The sequence below is a fragment of the Astyanax mexicanus genome, chromosome 9 (assembly GCF_023375975.1).
Source record: "Astyanax mexicanus isolate ESR-SI-001 chromosome 9, AstMex3_surface, whole genome shotgun sequence".
Classification (NCBI taxonomy): Eukaryota; Metazoa; Chordata; class Actinopteri; order Characiformes; family Acestrorhamphidae; genus Astyanax; species Astyanax mexicanus.
Window position 1 is genome coordinate 21,889,598 of NC_064416.1, and position 14,869 is coordinate 21,904,466.

Here is a 14,869-nt window from a genome sequence, read left to right on the forward strand (position 1 = left end):
GAAAGCCAGCATGAATCCATTTGAGCAGGGTCTCCTGTTGGTGTCACTGACATGGAAGAAGAGGTTAATAAAACTCTGCTACAGTAGTAAAAAGGCTGCTACTACTGTGTGGTGTATCATATATAATTTATGTGCAAATGACATGTTAAGTGAGCATAATGAACAACTCACAGCTGATTTGCTGAAACAACAACGTTGAACTGATATATTACTACATATAATCCTTGTTCAACAGAAGGAAGCTGAAAAGAAAAGTGTTTCCTGAGCAGAAATGACACAGGAAGACAACAAAACAGTGCCAGAGGCAGATAAACAGGGAGGGTAAAGGAAATGGGGGGAGGAATGTGGAGTTGCTGTTGAACTTAAGACCACAGAATGCAGAACAATGCAGAGCATATCCAAATGATTAGTAATAGCACAGAAACAGAAATACATATTAATGTTAATCTGTTTAAACTGCCTGAATACAACTACTCCCCCAACAGTTCCTTTACTATAATATAGTTTTTAACCCAAATCATATACCAATCATCCATACAATTGGAGTTGTTATGTCAAAACTGTACAGTGTCCAATGCCTAACTGCACACAGGAAGAGACTCTTGATCATTTTTTAATTGAATGCTACCGTTCTAAACAAGTCTGGACAATGCTACAAAAAATTTGACTAAATGTTGTTATTAATGTCAATTCTGTTGCCTATGGCATATTTGATGATGGTGTTTCTGATGAGTTTTGTGATTTTTATTGGTTTATTATATGTGTAACCAAACATCAGCTATGGAAAACTAGAACCAGAATGACTATTGACCACTTGTTTGTCTCATCTCATCTCATTGTCAACCGCTTAATCCGTGAAGGGTCGCGGGGGGGGGGGTGCTGGAGCCTATCCCAGCAGGCATCGGGCGGAAGGCAGGATACACCCTGGACAGGCCGCCAATCCATCGCAGGGCAGACGGACACAGACAGACAAACAGACACATTCACTCACACACTCACACCTAAGGGGCAATTTCAATCAAGTTCCAATTAGCCTGAACGTGCCGTCTTTGGACTGTGGGAGGAAACCGGAGGAACCCGGAGGAAACCCACGCAGACACAGGGAGAACGTGCAAACTCCACACAGAAAGACCCGGGTTGCCCCAGCCGGGAATCGAACCCAGGCCGTCTTGCTGTGAGGCGGAAGTGCTACCCACTGCGCCACTGTGCCGCCCATCCACTTGTTTGTACCAGATAAAATGTTTTTTAAAAATATTATAAAAACTTTAAAACAAACTAAAACCTAATTTAATATTAAAAAATCCCACATTCTCTTTAACCCTAATTAAAAACAATATATATATGTATATATATATATATATATATATATATATATATATATATATATATATATATATATATATATATATATATATATATATATATATATATATATAATAAAAATAATAAATAAATAAAAAATATATAAAATAATATAAAAAAGGGGTATATATGATATGTGGTGATGGGTATTTAAATAAGTCTCTATTGTATTTGTGTATCATGTTTGCGGCTATGGAACTTTTTGTAATGTTTAAAAATTTTCAATAAAGTTTAAAAAAAAAGAAAAGAAATGGGGGCAGGAATGTGGAGTTGCTGTTGAACTTGAACTGAATGCAGAACAATGCAGAGCATATCCAAATGATTAGTAATAGCACAGAAACAGAAAGACATATTAATGTTAATCTGTTTAAACTGCCTGAATATAACTACTCCCCCCAACAGTCCTTTACTATAATATAGTTTTTAACCCAAATCATATACCAATCATCCATACAATTACTTGAAGTGAAGTAAATAACCTTGATTATCTGGTTTCAGTCACACTTGTCAAAGTCAAAAGTGGAATCTACATATTTGGCAGCAAGTAAATAATATTTTATTAATGTGTTTAATTTAACGTATTAGTTCATTAGATTTATTGGATGCAGAAAAAAGGACTTTGCTTTGATAAAATATGATGGCTAGAAGACTGGGCCATAACCTCCAACAAGCAGGCTTTGTGAAAAGCCCCTGGTATAAAGTGGTCGGTATCTACCAAAATTGACACAAGAAAGGACATTCAGTTAAGTAGACACAGGGCCATGCACACCCAGGGCTTGTTTGTATGGTACAGTATCACAGAAAAGCTCATTTAGCACTAAAGTTGCTGTTACTGAAATAAAAATTGAAATAAATACAAAATACATAAATACAACTAGTACCACATTCTATTATGTTTGCCAAAGAAAAGAAAGCTAAAGAAAAGAAAGCTGAACTGCAAACTCAGCTACAGTCAGCATCATGAACGCAAGTGACGTGATTGTCGTGAACACGAGTGATGCAACCATAAGTGATGCAACCACTGTTGCACACCTTCATTTTCAAGTAGAGTTTACGATATTTGTGATTTTTGCAACCATTATTGACCCAACAGTGACTAACGCAACCATGAGCAACGAAAAGTGAACGAATTCAGTGATGCAAAACAACCCCCCACCTGCTAAATCAGTCAGTTTAGCCAAAACAGGGGTCTCTTAGTTGAACGACAGTTGATATTTTAGTGATCCCATCCAAATGTGTTCAGCCATCCAATGATGTGTTAATGGCACTTCCAAAAAGGAGATGCAGTGGCATTTCATGTGACTTAGAGGAAGCATGCTTTGTGGCTCTCCCCATATGAACAATACACACACTGTGCACTATTATCAGTCTGGGATGTATGGTGTGTGATGGGGATGGGGCAAAGTGACAGAGTGGTTGAAATTGAACACAAATGAATAGGGGAGGGCATACATAGGCCTGTCATCATTTACATCACTGTATACACTAGCCATTTGGTCCAGTAGGCCTGACTGGATAGATGCAATGCACATTTTGACCCAAACATCTGGAATTTGCTGGCTGCAGCTGGAATTTTTTGGGAGATCTGCCATTAAGCTCACATTTTAAGAACCTGCCGTACTGTGCCCGGTTTTATTGTTTTCTTCTTTTGCCCTTTGCTCTGTGGGTCCATGGCCTCGAAGAGAAGGTCTTTTAACAGATCATCCTCAACCTCCTGTTTCCCATTTCCCTCTGTCATTAGCTACGCTAGAGCACACCATGCAAACAAGACTTTAGTGTAGGAGCAATGAAGTCTAGAGTGGGTTTAACTCTGTGCTGTCTTCTCTTTCTGCTGCATTTCACAGTCAGTCTAGATCTCAGCCAGATTGAAGGTAAGATACTAATACATTACAGTAGACTGTGAGATTCAAGTATCTTTAGGTTATTTGTCATTTTTACTTGTGTTTATTTATGCAGTTTACCCTGAAAATGGTGGAATCTCTGGAGTATTTATGGCCATGCTGAAGAAAAAATCAAACAGCTTCAATGCCACTACAGCCAGTGAGGTGTGCAGGTCTCTCAGTGTTAGAATAGCTACCAAAACTGAAGTGGAATCTGCACTGGCTGCCGGCTTAGAGACGTGCAGGTACAGTAAAGTTTTAACAGTAATAATTATAATATGATACAAATAAAATTTCAATGCTAAGAGGTAAGCAATCATTGAATTAGTAGCAGCTAACCCAACAGATTTAATACAGCTCTGGAAAAAATGAAGAGAACACTTCAGTTTCTAAATCAGTTTCTCTGATTTTGCTATTTATAGGTATATGTTGGAATAAAATGAACATTGTTGTTTTATTCTATAAACTATGGACAACATTTCACCCAAATTCCAACTAAAATATTGTCATCTAGAACATTTATTTACAAAAAATGGGAAATGGCTGACTTAAAAAAGGAAGCAGAGCTTTTAGACTAATGCAAAGGAAAAATATATATTCATAAAGTTTTAAGAGTTCAGAAATAAATATTTTGGTGGAATAACCAAAGTTTTCTTGCATTTTGGCATTTTCTCCTTCACCAGTCTTACACACTGCTTTTGGATAACTTTATGCCACTCCTTGTATAAAAATGCAAGCAGTTCAGCTTGGTTTGATGTCTTGCTATCATCCATCTTCCTCTTGATTATATTCCAGAGGTTTTCATTTTTGGTAAAATCAAAGAAACTCCTAATTTTTAAGTGGTCTCATTTTTTTTCCAGAGCTGTATATGTTCAGTTAAAAGTAAATAGTTGTAGTGTATTCTAATAATAAAGTGTAAAATCTTGGAATGCTTAGAGAATCCTTTTCATTCTTATAAGATATTCATAAAACTCAATGTAGTAATAATACATATGAACAGTTTACCAATGCTGTATTAGTAACAAACTAATTTTAGTAATTTTCATAATCTACAGCTCTGTTCATAATTCTGCACTCATATAAATATAACAGTTATGCAGTCTTTATTTTCTATCATCTCAGAAAATAATTTGTACTAACCATAACTTATCTGAAACCTGTGCCGTTAACACAAAATATTTATTTAATCATGTATCTGCAGCCCTGTAGGGTTTAATTGGATTTCTTTCACATACATAGGTATAGCTTTTGATGGATAATGTATAACAATATGTTTTGTATCCATGCATTCATGCAGGTTTGGTTGGGTTGAGGAGAATATTGCGGTCGTTCCTCGAATAAACCCACATGAAAAGTGTGGCAAAAGCAAAGTTGGAATTGTTACTTGGTCTACTCCTCTAAGCAGGTTGTTTGATGTGTTTTGCTTCAATTCAACAGGTATTATTGTTGTTATTATTATTAGTATTGTTATTATTGTCAGTGTTGGTGGTGATCATCATATAAAAATAGTTGCACCCTGAACAAAGTGTTAGCATCTGTGCCTTCAAGACATGCTTGTGAGTTTGCAGCAGCATGCAAATAAGCATTGTCCTGTAGGAAAAGTTGGGGCAACTGTTTGCAGGAATTTATTAATGTAATGAAGATCAGGTGTTCTGGCATCTTATGAAATTGCATCCCTCACTATGACCTAGGCCTTCTAGACCAAGCTATGTTTGTCATTAAATATCTTCTGGGGGCAACTATATATATTTTTTGCTAACTAGTGTATATCATTTGTTACGAGTTTCAGACAGTGATTTACAGTACAGCAATATAGTAACATAAACTAGTATTTTAAGAAATATGAATACATTTAAAAAGTGGTCTCTGAATACTGTCTGAATGTCTGAATAATAATGTCTGAACTCTGATGCCAATTTACTGAAACCAGTTAAAGATACACAAATAAATTCAAATATAATATATGTGATTTAACCCCTTTATATTTCTTGCAGGTCAAACCAAAGCAACAACAGCCACTACTCCAACAACGACAAACCCAATTAACACAAGTCCTCAAGCTAATTCAACCCCCCCACGGCCCATTCACTCTACAGCATCTAACAAAAACTTCCTCTCTCTGTCCTCTCCTGCCTCTTCCACATCCTCAACTTTCAGCACCTCTATGTCCTCCACATTCTTTCCCACTGTTGCAGCCACAAGAATCCCTCCATCACTGTCACTCTCAACTACTCAATCTCCACTCGCTACTTCCTCCTCTAATTCTACTGCATCCCTCTCTTCTATCAGTCTGTCCACACATCCGCTCACCTATACTTCCTCTTTAAGCAGCCAGTCTAATCAAACAGGACCGCTCGCACCGGACACGCCCACATCATCCTTTGGAGGTTAGGTTCAATTACAGTGCCATTTCATTAGATTAAATCATTTGAAATAAATTCTTACTTAAAGGACCAATAAACAATATTTTCATTGATTTGATTTCTATGACTGGCATTTACCTCACTTATAATATAGGTTGATTTTATAGAACAGGGGTGTAGAAAGATACTGATTGTATTGTAATATTTAGTTCAAAAAACACAATATTGATTTTAATTAAATAGTTTACTCTAATTTAGATTGATATCAGACAGGATAAATTTTTAACCATGACCAAAATATAGCTGTGTTGTCCTCTGTCATTAGATCCTACTGTTCTGATTGGATAAAAAGCAAACTTTTCTATTATTATGACAATATTTTTTTTCTAAAATTTGATTTAAACAATCACAATATATCACCTTTATTACCGTTTTATATTATATGGTGACATTTTGAATCATCCTTTTTTATATTGCTATCAAAAATATGATGTTGCGTAGCTTTTTATAATGGACTGGATAGAGAACTAGACAAGTATTTTTAGAATATTTTTTTTAAATGGGCACATGCGTTTTGCACATGCGTTGCTGTGGTTGTGTTTATGTATTCATTACTGTGTCCTGAAAAGCATTGACTTTGTTTTTTTGTTTCTACAGAGGTTCCAACAGCATGTGTTATCATTGCTGTCATGCTCATCTTGATGGCGGCAGCAGGTGCAGTTTGGTATTTTAAGATGTAAGTTTATAATTTAATTGATGAACAGAATGAAAGCTATATTTTATTTAGTATAGTATAGCAAGACTGAAAAGAATAAAAGCTAAGGCTAACCGATCAGACAAAAAAAAGAAAAAGAGCCTCACACAGTCATGACATTTCCTCACTACTAAATATTCCACAGTCAGTAATATTATAACAACATTATAATAAGTGGAAGTGACTGGGAATGAAAGCAACTCACTCTGTGAAGGTAAAATGAAAGAGAGGGGTCAGCAGATTCAGTTAGAGCCTTTAGGAGTGGCTCAAAGAGCAAATTATATTTCTCAACTGTATACCAATTCTTACATAGTGCTGCTATAACAAATGGATAAATATAGGTGGTAAAGTCAATCTAAATCCATTATCAGGTTAATCTCTTATACTAATGTCAATCAGATTTTGACAAAATCATGATTTTGTTGATTTTAAGTTCCCAATCATGTTTTACACTGAATACCAACACTTATTCATAATAAATGGCAACCAAATCTCTATATTTAGCTAATATTGCAACTTATTGTCAATACAGTTTGGCTTTTTGACAGATATCCACATTTTATTTCCTTACAAAATTCAACATCTGTCCAGAATTGGAGGTTCATGTCAGCTGTTAGTGTACTTTAACATCAACAAATTTTTTTTATTAAAAAGAAAAAAAGATATCCAACATCTTTCTAATAGCATTACATTTTCTTGCTTTACATTCACCATGCGTCTTTTCTCTTTCAGTAAACAAACACACCGTTTTCCACCATGGGTCAGACTCCGACACAAAGACATGGTTGAAACTGAGATGTGGAAGCACACAGAGCAGCAGTGTTACAGCAAATATAAGGGGAAAAGCAGCTCTACAGGTGATATATCTCTCCTGCTAGAAGAAGACACAGAATCACCCTAAGGCCAGTGTCCTTCATGAGGGTGCTCAAGCAGTCAGTAAACATTTTTGGAGCTATTGGGGATTTGAAAGACTGTAAATATGCTGCTTGATATTTTTTAGAAAGATGCTTTGTATTATAGATGAGGGTGGTTCAGGTATCTGGAATAAAACAGTGGTAATAATGAATTTGGATGTTTTTACTGGGCATCATCAATGACAATTTCATACCTGTGACAAAAAATATATATATTGGTAGAATTGTACTACTGTAATATGAATTAATGAAAAAATAAACACTACATTGTGAAAATGCGTGTGTGTAAGAATGTCTATTAGTGTAACCATTTTCACCAATATCAGTAATCAATATCTAAGCTGAAAAAAAAATGACCAGCTCAGGTTGGTTAAGCAAATTGTATATTTGGGAGCATTGCTGTGAGGAGTTGACTGCATTCAATTACAGAAACTTTATTGAAGTCAGTACGTTGGATGATTACCACCCAACCTAATCCCCAACTCATCCCATAAAATACTGGTTGCAACACCATCATTCCAGAGAACACAGTTTTACTGCTTCACAGACCAATGATGACAGTCCTTTAAATGAAATAAGTACTGTTTATTTTGTTTAAGGTCCTTTTAAAAAACAATACAAACTAACTAAATACAAAAAACTTTGCAATAGATATATTCTAAAAGTAGTTTCATCAGTTACAGAAAGAGCAGAAAGAACATAAAAAGAGGGTTAAATTAGGCCTATATATTGGCTTAATTACACCCTCCTATTAGGTCCGAAAGTTCCTTATAGCATTGTCCCAGTCAATTTAGCTCATGGAGTCCCTAAGTGACAGATGAAATACCATGAAAACATCATCACAGGACAGTGTGTGAATGTGCGATCCTTTATCTGAACTCATTTATAGAATGGAGGTGTGCTGTTTTAATGCTGGAGATAAAAAAAAACTCCTTTTAAAAGTCTACTGCATCTGCTTCTACAGCTCTGTTTCAACCATTTAACAATTCAAATGTTTTAATTTCATGTTTTACGTTCCATAGAACTAGTTCTGACCTGAACTATAGAACAAAATGTTAAAATACTGTGTCATGCGCCAGCAATGGGAAAAAAGACATGAATGAGTTGGTATGCATATTCATAATATTCATAATAACGGTATGAAATGAGTCTAAGCTGAAATGGGTTAAGAGAGACTTCTGTAATGTTATTGTAAAGGAGAAATATCTTTTCAAGCTATGATGTCAAATTTGTGGTTTCTACAGAAAATGCCACTAGAGATTAGAATACACCTGAGATTTATGAAAAAGCTTTTATTTGGTTTTCTGTAAAACTCTTGTTTATAAAAAGGCACATGGTAAATAAAAATAAGGTGGATAGGTGGAAGTCTAAATACAAAGTCTAATATATATTAACTGAGTAAAATAGAGTTTGTTTTTGTATCTGATATCCTTGTTGTTTTCCCACCTCTAACCATTAATAACTGAGAATTATGTTGGATTGTATTAATTTATATCCAAAATAAAATTCTGGCGTGTTCTCATAATAAATGTGTTTTTGGAGAGCAAAGTTGAATGTTATATTTTGCTAAAAAAATGAAAACTTACCTTTACATTTCCTTTTTTCTACAGTAAAGATTTTTTAACATAAAAAAATGTAACAGGGAGCAGAGGGTGGGCTGGAACTGTGCAGCACGTCATCACTGAGCGCCAGTGTTTGCTTATGAAGTAGTCAGCTCGGTGGCTAAGCTAACGGTACACTGCGCTCGTCTGAGAGCGGTTTTACTTCCAGTGCTTTTATTGGATATCTCTCTCATGTCAGCAGGTTAGTACTAATGTGTTTATATTCTCATATTCCATGTAGAGTAGACTGGAAGATGTGGGCTGTAGGGTTGGTTAGTTATTCAGTATTAATACTCTTGATATACTCTGTGGTTGTTTGTTTGTTAGCTAGGTTAGGTTAGCAGGGGATTCTGGTGCAGTTCTGTAGCTGACGTTCGCTGAGACAGCCTGTTTCTGTTTCTGTTCAGTGAAGGAAAATAATATTAAATGTATATAAATTGGCTAATTTCGCCGTGTCGTGTCGTATTGAACTGGGAGCCTCATTCTTTAGATGGAGTGTTCATTACCAGGCCATTAGCTAATTAAGCTAGCTCAGTGTTCAGAATGAATTGTATTGGGAGCTAGATTAGCTAGTATTTAGCTAGGTTAACTAACTAGCTACTGTAGCTATAACCCAATACAGCTCTGGAAACAAATAAGAGACCACAATTTCTCTGATTTTGCTATTTATGTGTAAATGTTTAAGAAAAATGAACATTGTTGTTTTATGCTATGAACCACGGACAGCATTTCTTCCAAATTCCAAATAACAATATTGTCGTTTAGAGCGTTTATTTTCAAAAAATGAGAACTGGCTGAAATGACAAAAATATCAGATAATCAAGTGATCAGACCTCAAATAATGGAAAGAAAACCTGTTAATATTAATAAAGTTCAAAAATCAATAAAGAGTTCAGAAATCAATGTTTAGTTGATTTTCAATAGATTGAATAGATTTTCAATTTGGTAAATTAAAAAAAACTTATCATTTTTACTGTCTGCAGATCATATGACTCTGTTGTGGCCACATGGTACAGGATTACGTAACCACAGTGCCCCTCCCTCCTGGCATTTTAGCACCAAGACAACCTTATTCTGCCTGATGATAAGGACCATGTTTCTTTACTTTGTGTTATGTCCATTATAGCATTCATTTAGATTATACCCACATTGATAAAGAAAAACAAACCAACTTGCAGAATAAGTCATATAACCTAGCTGACATGCCTAGTGTAAACTATAGGGTGTCATACTAATTTAAATAAGATTAGAATTTTGCTTTAAAGTTTTAAACACAACACAAAAATATCTGAGAAGATATTAAGGAGTTCCCTTTAACGTGTATCCACCACCTTCCAAATCAAATCAAATGTATTTGTTTATCTGAAGTGCTATCGTCCGCTTCACCAGAGCTTCAGAACCAAGTTTCCTCCACATGATGGTAAAAGCAGATTTATGGAGTTCAAAGACAATACAACCTTAAACTATTTAAAAAGAACTGATCTAATATTCTAACACACATTTAGAAAAAAAATAAACTCTTGAAAGTGGGTGGGGCAGAATAAGGTAGATAGATTCCATACTATTGAATTACAATCTATGTGTTTAAAATATGAGCTTTATTTTGATCATGAAGTTCAGCTGAGGTTAAATAAAATAATTTCAGCTTTTTAACAGCTTTTACATATGATCACTTTCTCTTATTTTCTACTTCATCTTTCTCTGACGTCCTCCCAGGGCGTTGTGTGCTGAATGAGCTCTAGTGTTCTCTTCGTGTGGGTCTCCACGTGGAGCTGAGATGGGCCAACAGATCTCTGGCCAGGCGGTGGTGAGCAGGCTTCCTGAGAAGCTGATCAAGCACGCCGGACTAGTGCGGGACAGCGGCTACCTCACCTATGAGGAGTTCTTGGGCCGAGTGGCAGAGCTGAATGAGGTGTAAGCGGTAGTTCCTTCCTAACAATAAGAGAAACCTGAGATAGGGTCAGAAATGTGAGATGGTCTGGATCTATCTGTTTATCTTTTTTGTTATATTCTCATAATTCTTCACTTCCCTGTGTTCAGGATTGCTGTGTCAGCTGTCAGTGATCACTTGATGTTGTGTTGAGTCCAACAAGGTTGTGTTTTGCCAGGAACATTCATCATATGAGATCTGGAAAGCTATGCATAGCTGTCTTCCAAACAACGATAGGGATATCATTTTTTGTTAGAATGAATTACAACATTATACGCACAGATTTAATGCTTAGACTTAATTGTTTAGAATATAAGGCAAACAGTTCACTACACTTGAATAAACACATTAAATCACATCCAGATGTATGAGTGTACTGATTAATTGGATGATTGCATTTAGGATTTTCTTTAAATATCAGCTCAATACAATCCCTTTTATATGAAATATACATTATTGATTGATTTTTTTATTTTCAGTATTACATTTACAGACATTAAAGCTGCAATGGAGTTTTCTTCCCACTGTGGTCCAGCTAATCCCAAAACTCACATCTGGGTTTAGGTCAGGGAATTGTGGAGGCCAAAACTTTGTTTTCTGCATAATTCCATATGTTGAATTGTAAATGCTGCAGTAATTTTAGTACTCCAGTACTTCATGTTTTTCAATATAAAATTCATTTTTAAAGTATTTCATACTAATCTGAAGTTAAATATCTTTATTTTGCACATGACAGAACTGCAAAGCTGGCTGCTGGCCAACAGAAGCATCTCCTCTTCGAAGTTCAGCCTGGATCTGATGCGTCTGCCCTGTGGAAAGTGGCTGTGAGAATAGTCTGCACTAAGGTAAAGTCAGTCCTTAATTTCATATTAAAGAGAGCTGTTTAATTTATTTATATCTGTTTAATGTTTGTAATCATGTGAGTGGGCCAGTTGTAAAAATATCCTTGGTACTGATTGGTAAGTACTTGGTAAATACTGGAAAATATTATGATCATATAATCTTGAGTGTTTTCAGCTGTAGCAGGATTGTGCTGTTCTCATTTATGCAGCTTGTGACTCACTCCTTAAAGCCCAGGCACTTAAATCTTAGTGTTCAATCCAGTTTCCAGTCTTAGATTCACTGGAAATTATTGGACCAGCTGATTTGATTGATTGGCCATTAAGTGTCACATGTACAAAGTCCAGGAACGGCAGCTAAACTCAAGGTCCCTAAATTGAATATTTTTGCTTAAGTAAGTTGTTTTGTTTTGGTGTAACTGCAGATTAACAAAGAGGATGGGATGGTGGAGGCCTCACGCATTATGAACCTGTACCAGTTTAACCAGCTCTACAAAGACATTACCAGCCAAGCAGCTGAAGTTCTTTCAGGAGAGGGCGCTGCTGAGTGCTCGTCTGGGCAGCTTTCCTCTGCAGAGTCCTGTCAGGCCAGTATGTGGATGGGCAGGTAATGCAAAAACAAAAGATACACACTCAAACATAAACAAAGAGAGAAATTTAAATATTTGGGTCAGTGTTTTATCAAGTAAACAAAAAGAAAGTAAGGTTTAGCATCAATCTTATTTTATACATTTACAACATGAGTGTTATTTACAAAATAATGATGCTACCAAAGATTTTTGAGCAATGCCACAGTAAAACACTTTTAGGTATTCTGTCTATTAAGAACTCTACTTTGATGCAAAGGTTCGTAAATGGCTCTTCAGACTCTCATCTCTTGTTGCAAACATGGATCTTTATAGAACCAGTATGATAATGTGATTTAACTACATTATGTGTGGTTTATGTTGTGTTTCAGGGTGAAACAGCTCACAGATGAGGAAGAGTGCTGTATCTGTATGGATGGGAAAGCGGATCTTATTCTGCCGTGTGCTCACAGCTTCTGCCAGAAATGCATTGATAGGTGGTATGTATCTGCAGTCAGACCCTGTTTTCCCTGGAATCCACCTTCCAGAGTGTCTCTAATACTTCTTCTCTTTCTGTCCTTTTATTGCAGGAGCGGTCAAAGTCGAAACTGTCCCATCTGCCGGATTCAGGTAACCGCTGCCAATGAATCATGGGTAATGTCTGATGCGCCCACAGAGGAGGATATAGCCGGCTACATTCTCAATCTCGCTGATGAGGCTGGCCATCCTCACAGACCCTAAACTGAACCACTACGTCACTTAATACCTGCTTACTTAAATTATTACACTTATCTTTTGACTGTAAAACAAATGGTGAGGAGGTGAGAATAGCTTGATCTATTCCTTTATCGCTGGAGGCAATAACCCCTTGTTGTTGTCCTTAGACTTTTTGGAGTTCTGAAACTGTGAAAAGGCAATACATAGCATTTCACTGCAAACACTGCTGTTTTCTGATTGACCACCTGCTTTTTTTTTTTTTTTTTTTTTAATTCTTAACACATTGCGCTTAAGTAGTAATTTTGTATGAATTAGAAATATCAAACCTTCAGTTTACTTTTCAGGAGAGTTGAGACAAGTGGAGACCACCATTCTTTACATTCAGTGTTTAAATCTTCACAGAGAGAGCTTTGAATTTCTGAATACTGAAGTTTCCTCATAACATAGTAGTTTAATGGATTTTAATTAAGTGCTTAAAATGACACTGTTCCTATGGTGTCATTGTGTTGCTACTGAAGTGCAATATTGCTCAAACTGTAATCTGGGCTTTTTCTTATAGTTCAGTTAATACAATAACAATTGAAAATGCATTTTATGAAGAAGCTATGCTGGTTTAATGGTTAGTCTGTAAAATAAAAATTGGCTACTGAGACTATTTTACGAACAGATTATCTGGGCCAGATTCACATAAGCTTTCCTAAGGGATAAAACATATATAAATGCTTAAATAAACGCTAAGAAGATCATTCTTCAGAAGTTCTGGAATTAAGTCTTAAAAAGTTGTCAAATATTCTTTTAATCTCTCTTAGTTTGTTCAAGGTTTCCTTTAAACAGTAATTTGGGCAGTTTTCCCAGAGAAGGATTAAGCCTAGTTGTAGACTGTTTTACTTTTAATGAAACAATTCTATTTAAATTGCCGTGTAGTCCAAGACTAGGCTTAATCCCTGTTTGCGGGAAGTGCCCCATAGTATGTTATCATTATCATCATCATTTATTATGCAAGACTTTTTTCATGATCTAATATTTATTAAATCCTTGCAAAATAGGAAAAACAGAAACAGTCCTCAATATTAATTACATTAAATTAGACATTAAAATACTGCAGTCTAGGAAATGTATGAGAAAACAGAAAAATCTTAAGACTCAAACAAAAATATATATTGTCATATTTTTTTTTTCTTTCTTAAGACACTTTTGTGAATTTGGCCATTGGTGATTTTACCTGTATTTATACAGTACTGCACTCACTTTCTGTGGCATTAACTTCCTTTTTTAAATTGTTCCATAATTTACAGGTAATTTACAAACAGCTGATCGAATGTTTCTTTTTTTGGGTTGGATTTGTGTTTTTTTTGGTATGTATGTGTGGCCTGTGTAATAACATTAACTATAATATATTAAGAATAAATAAATGTATATTTTTCTTGACATCCTGTTCATAATCTGGTGTTAATCCTGAACTTTGTAAATGTCTAATCACTTGCAGCTCTATAGACTTTTTGATGTTGTTGAACTACTACTTCCACCAAGTTTCAGTGCTCAGCTGAATAAATAAGGTACCACTTTTTGTAGATTTGGTGTCGATTTGTTGTAGTGCTGGCCTTTTTGTGATGCTTAAAATACTGTTAGTTAGAAATGCATGAGGTGTATAAATACAGATTCTGGTGTGGGTTATTTGCCTGATACCATGCTTATTCACTCACATATATTTGCAAACGAGTCTCCGATCAAACACAAATCTTATTTCTCACAACCTCATCGCTCAAGTCTAAATTGTATTTATTCAGTCCCAGATCTACATCAAAGGAGACGCGAGCGATAGAGAGCATGCAATAGGACATCAACATCATTAGTGTCTTTAGCGTGACGAAACTCATGAAGCGCACTAGTTCTCTTGAAATTCATAGATCCAAAATGAAATGTCTACATGCACTAAAAAAGAT

At 35.5% G+C, this 14,869-nt stretch overlaps 2 protein-coding genes across 4 annotated transcripts; both read left to right on the top strand.

Annotated features, from left to right (window-relative positions):
* Positions 1–3,007: 3,007 nt before the first annotated feature.
* On the top strand, positions 3,008–7,551 carry lyve1b (lymphatic vessel endothelial hyaluronic receptor 1b). 2 transcript variants are annotated; one of them, XM_007249235.4, is made up of 6 exons: positions 3,008–3,233; positions 3,319–3,487; positions 4,540–4,679; positions 5,237–5,629; positions 6,263–6,319; positions 7,092–7,551. In XM_007249235.4, exons 1-6 carry the CDS (start codon positions 3,149–3,151, stop codon positions 7,235–7,237), a joined length of 990 nt encoding a protein of 329 aa, XP_007249297.3. In that variant the 5' UTR covers positions 3,008–3,148; the 3' UTR covers positions 7,238–7,551. The 2 variants fall into 2 exon arrangements, with proteins under 2 accessions (XP_007249297.3, XP_007249298.3); XM_007249236.4 differs by having other exon boundaries at positions 3,009–3,233; positions 6,263–6,341.
* A 1,378-nt stretch (positions 7,552–8,929) lies between these two features.
* rnf141 (ring finger protein 141) lies at positions 8,930–14,497 on the top strand. 2 transcript variants are annotated; one of them, XM_007249238.4, is made up of 6 exons: positions 8,930–9,076; positions 10,591–10,788; positions 11,541–11,649; positions 12,069–12,250; positions 12,602–12,709; positions 12,800–14,497. In XM_007249238.4, exons 2-6 carry the CDS (start codon positions 10,652–10,654, stop codon positions 12,948–12,950), a joined length of 687 nt encoding a protein of 228 aa, XP_007249300.2. In that variant the 5' UTR covers positions 8,930–9,076; positions 10,591–10,651; the 3' UTR covers positions 12,951–14,497. The 2 variants fall into 2 exon arrangements, with proteins under 2 accessions (XP_007249300.2, XP_007249301.2); XM_007249239.3 differs by lacking the exon at positions 8,930–9,076 and having other exon boundaries at positions 10,649–10,786.
* Positions 14,498–14,869: the final 372 nt, after the last annotated feature.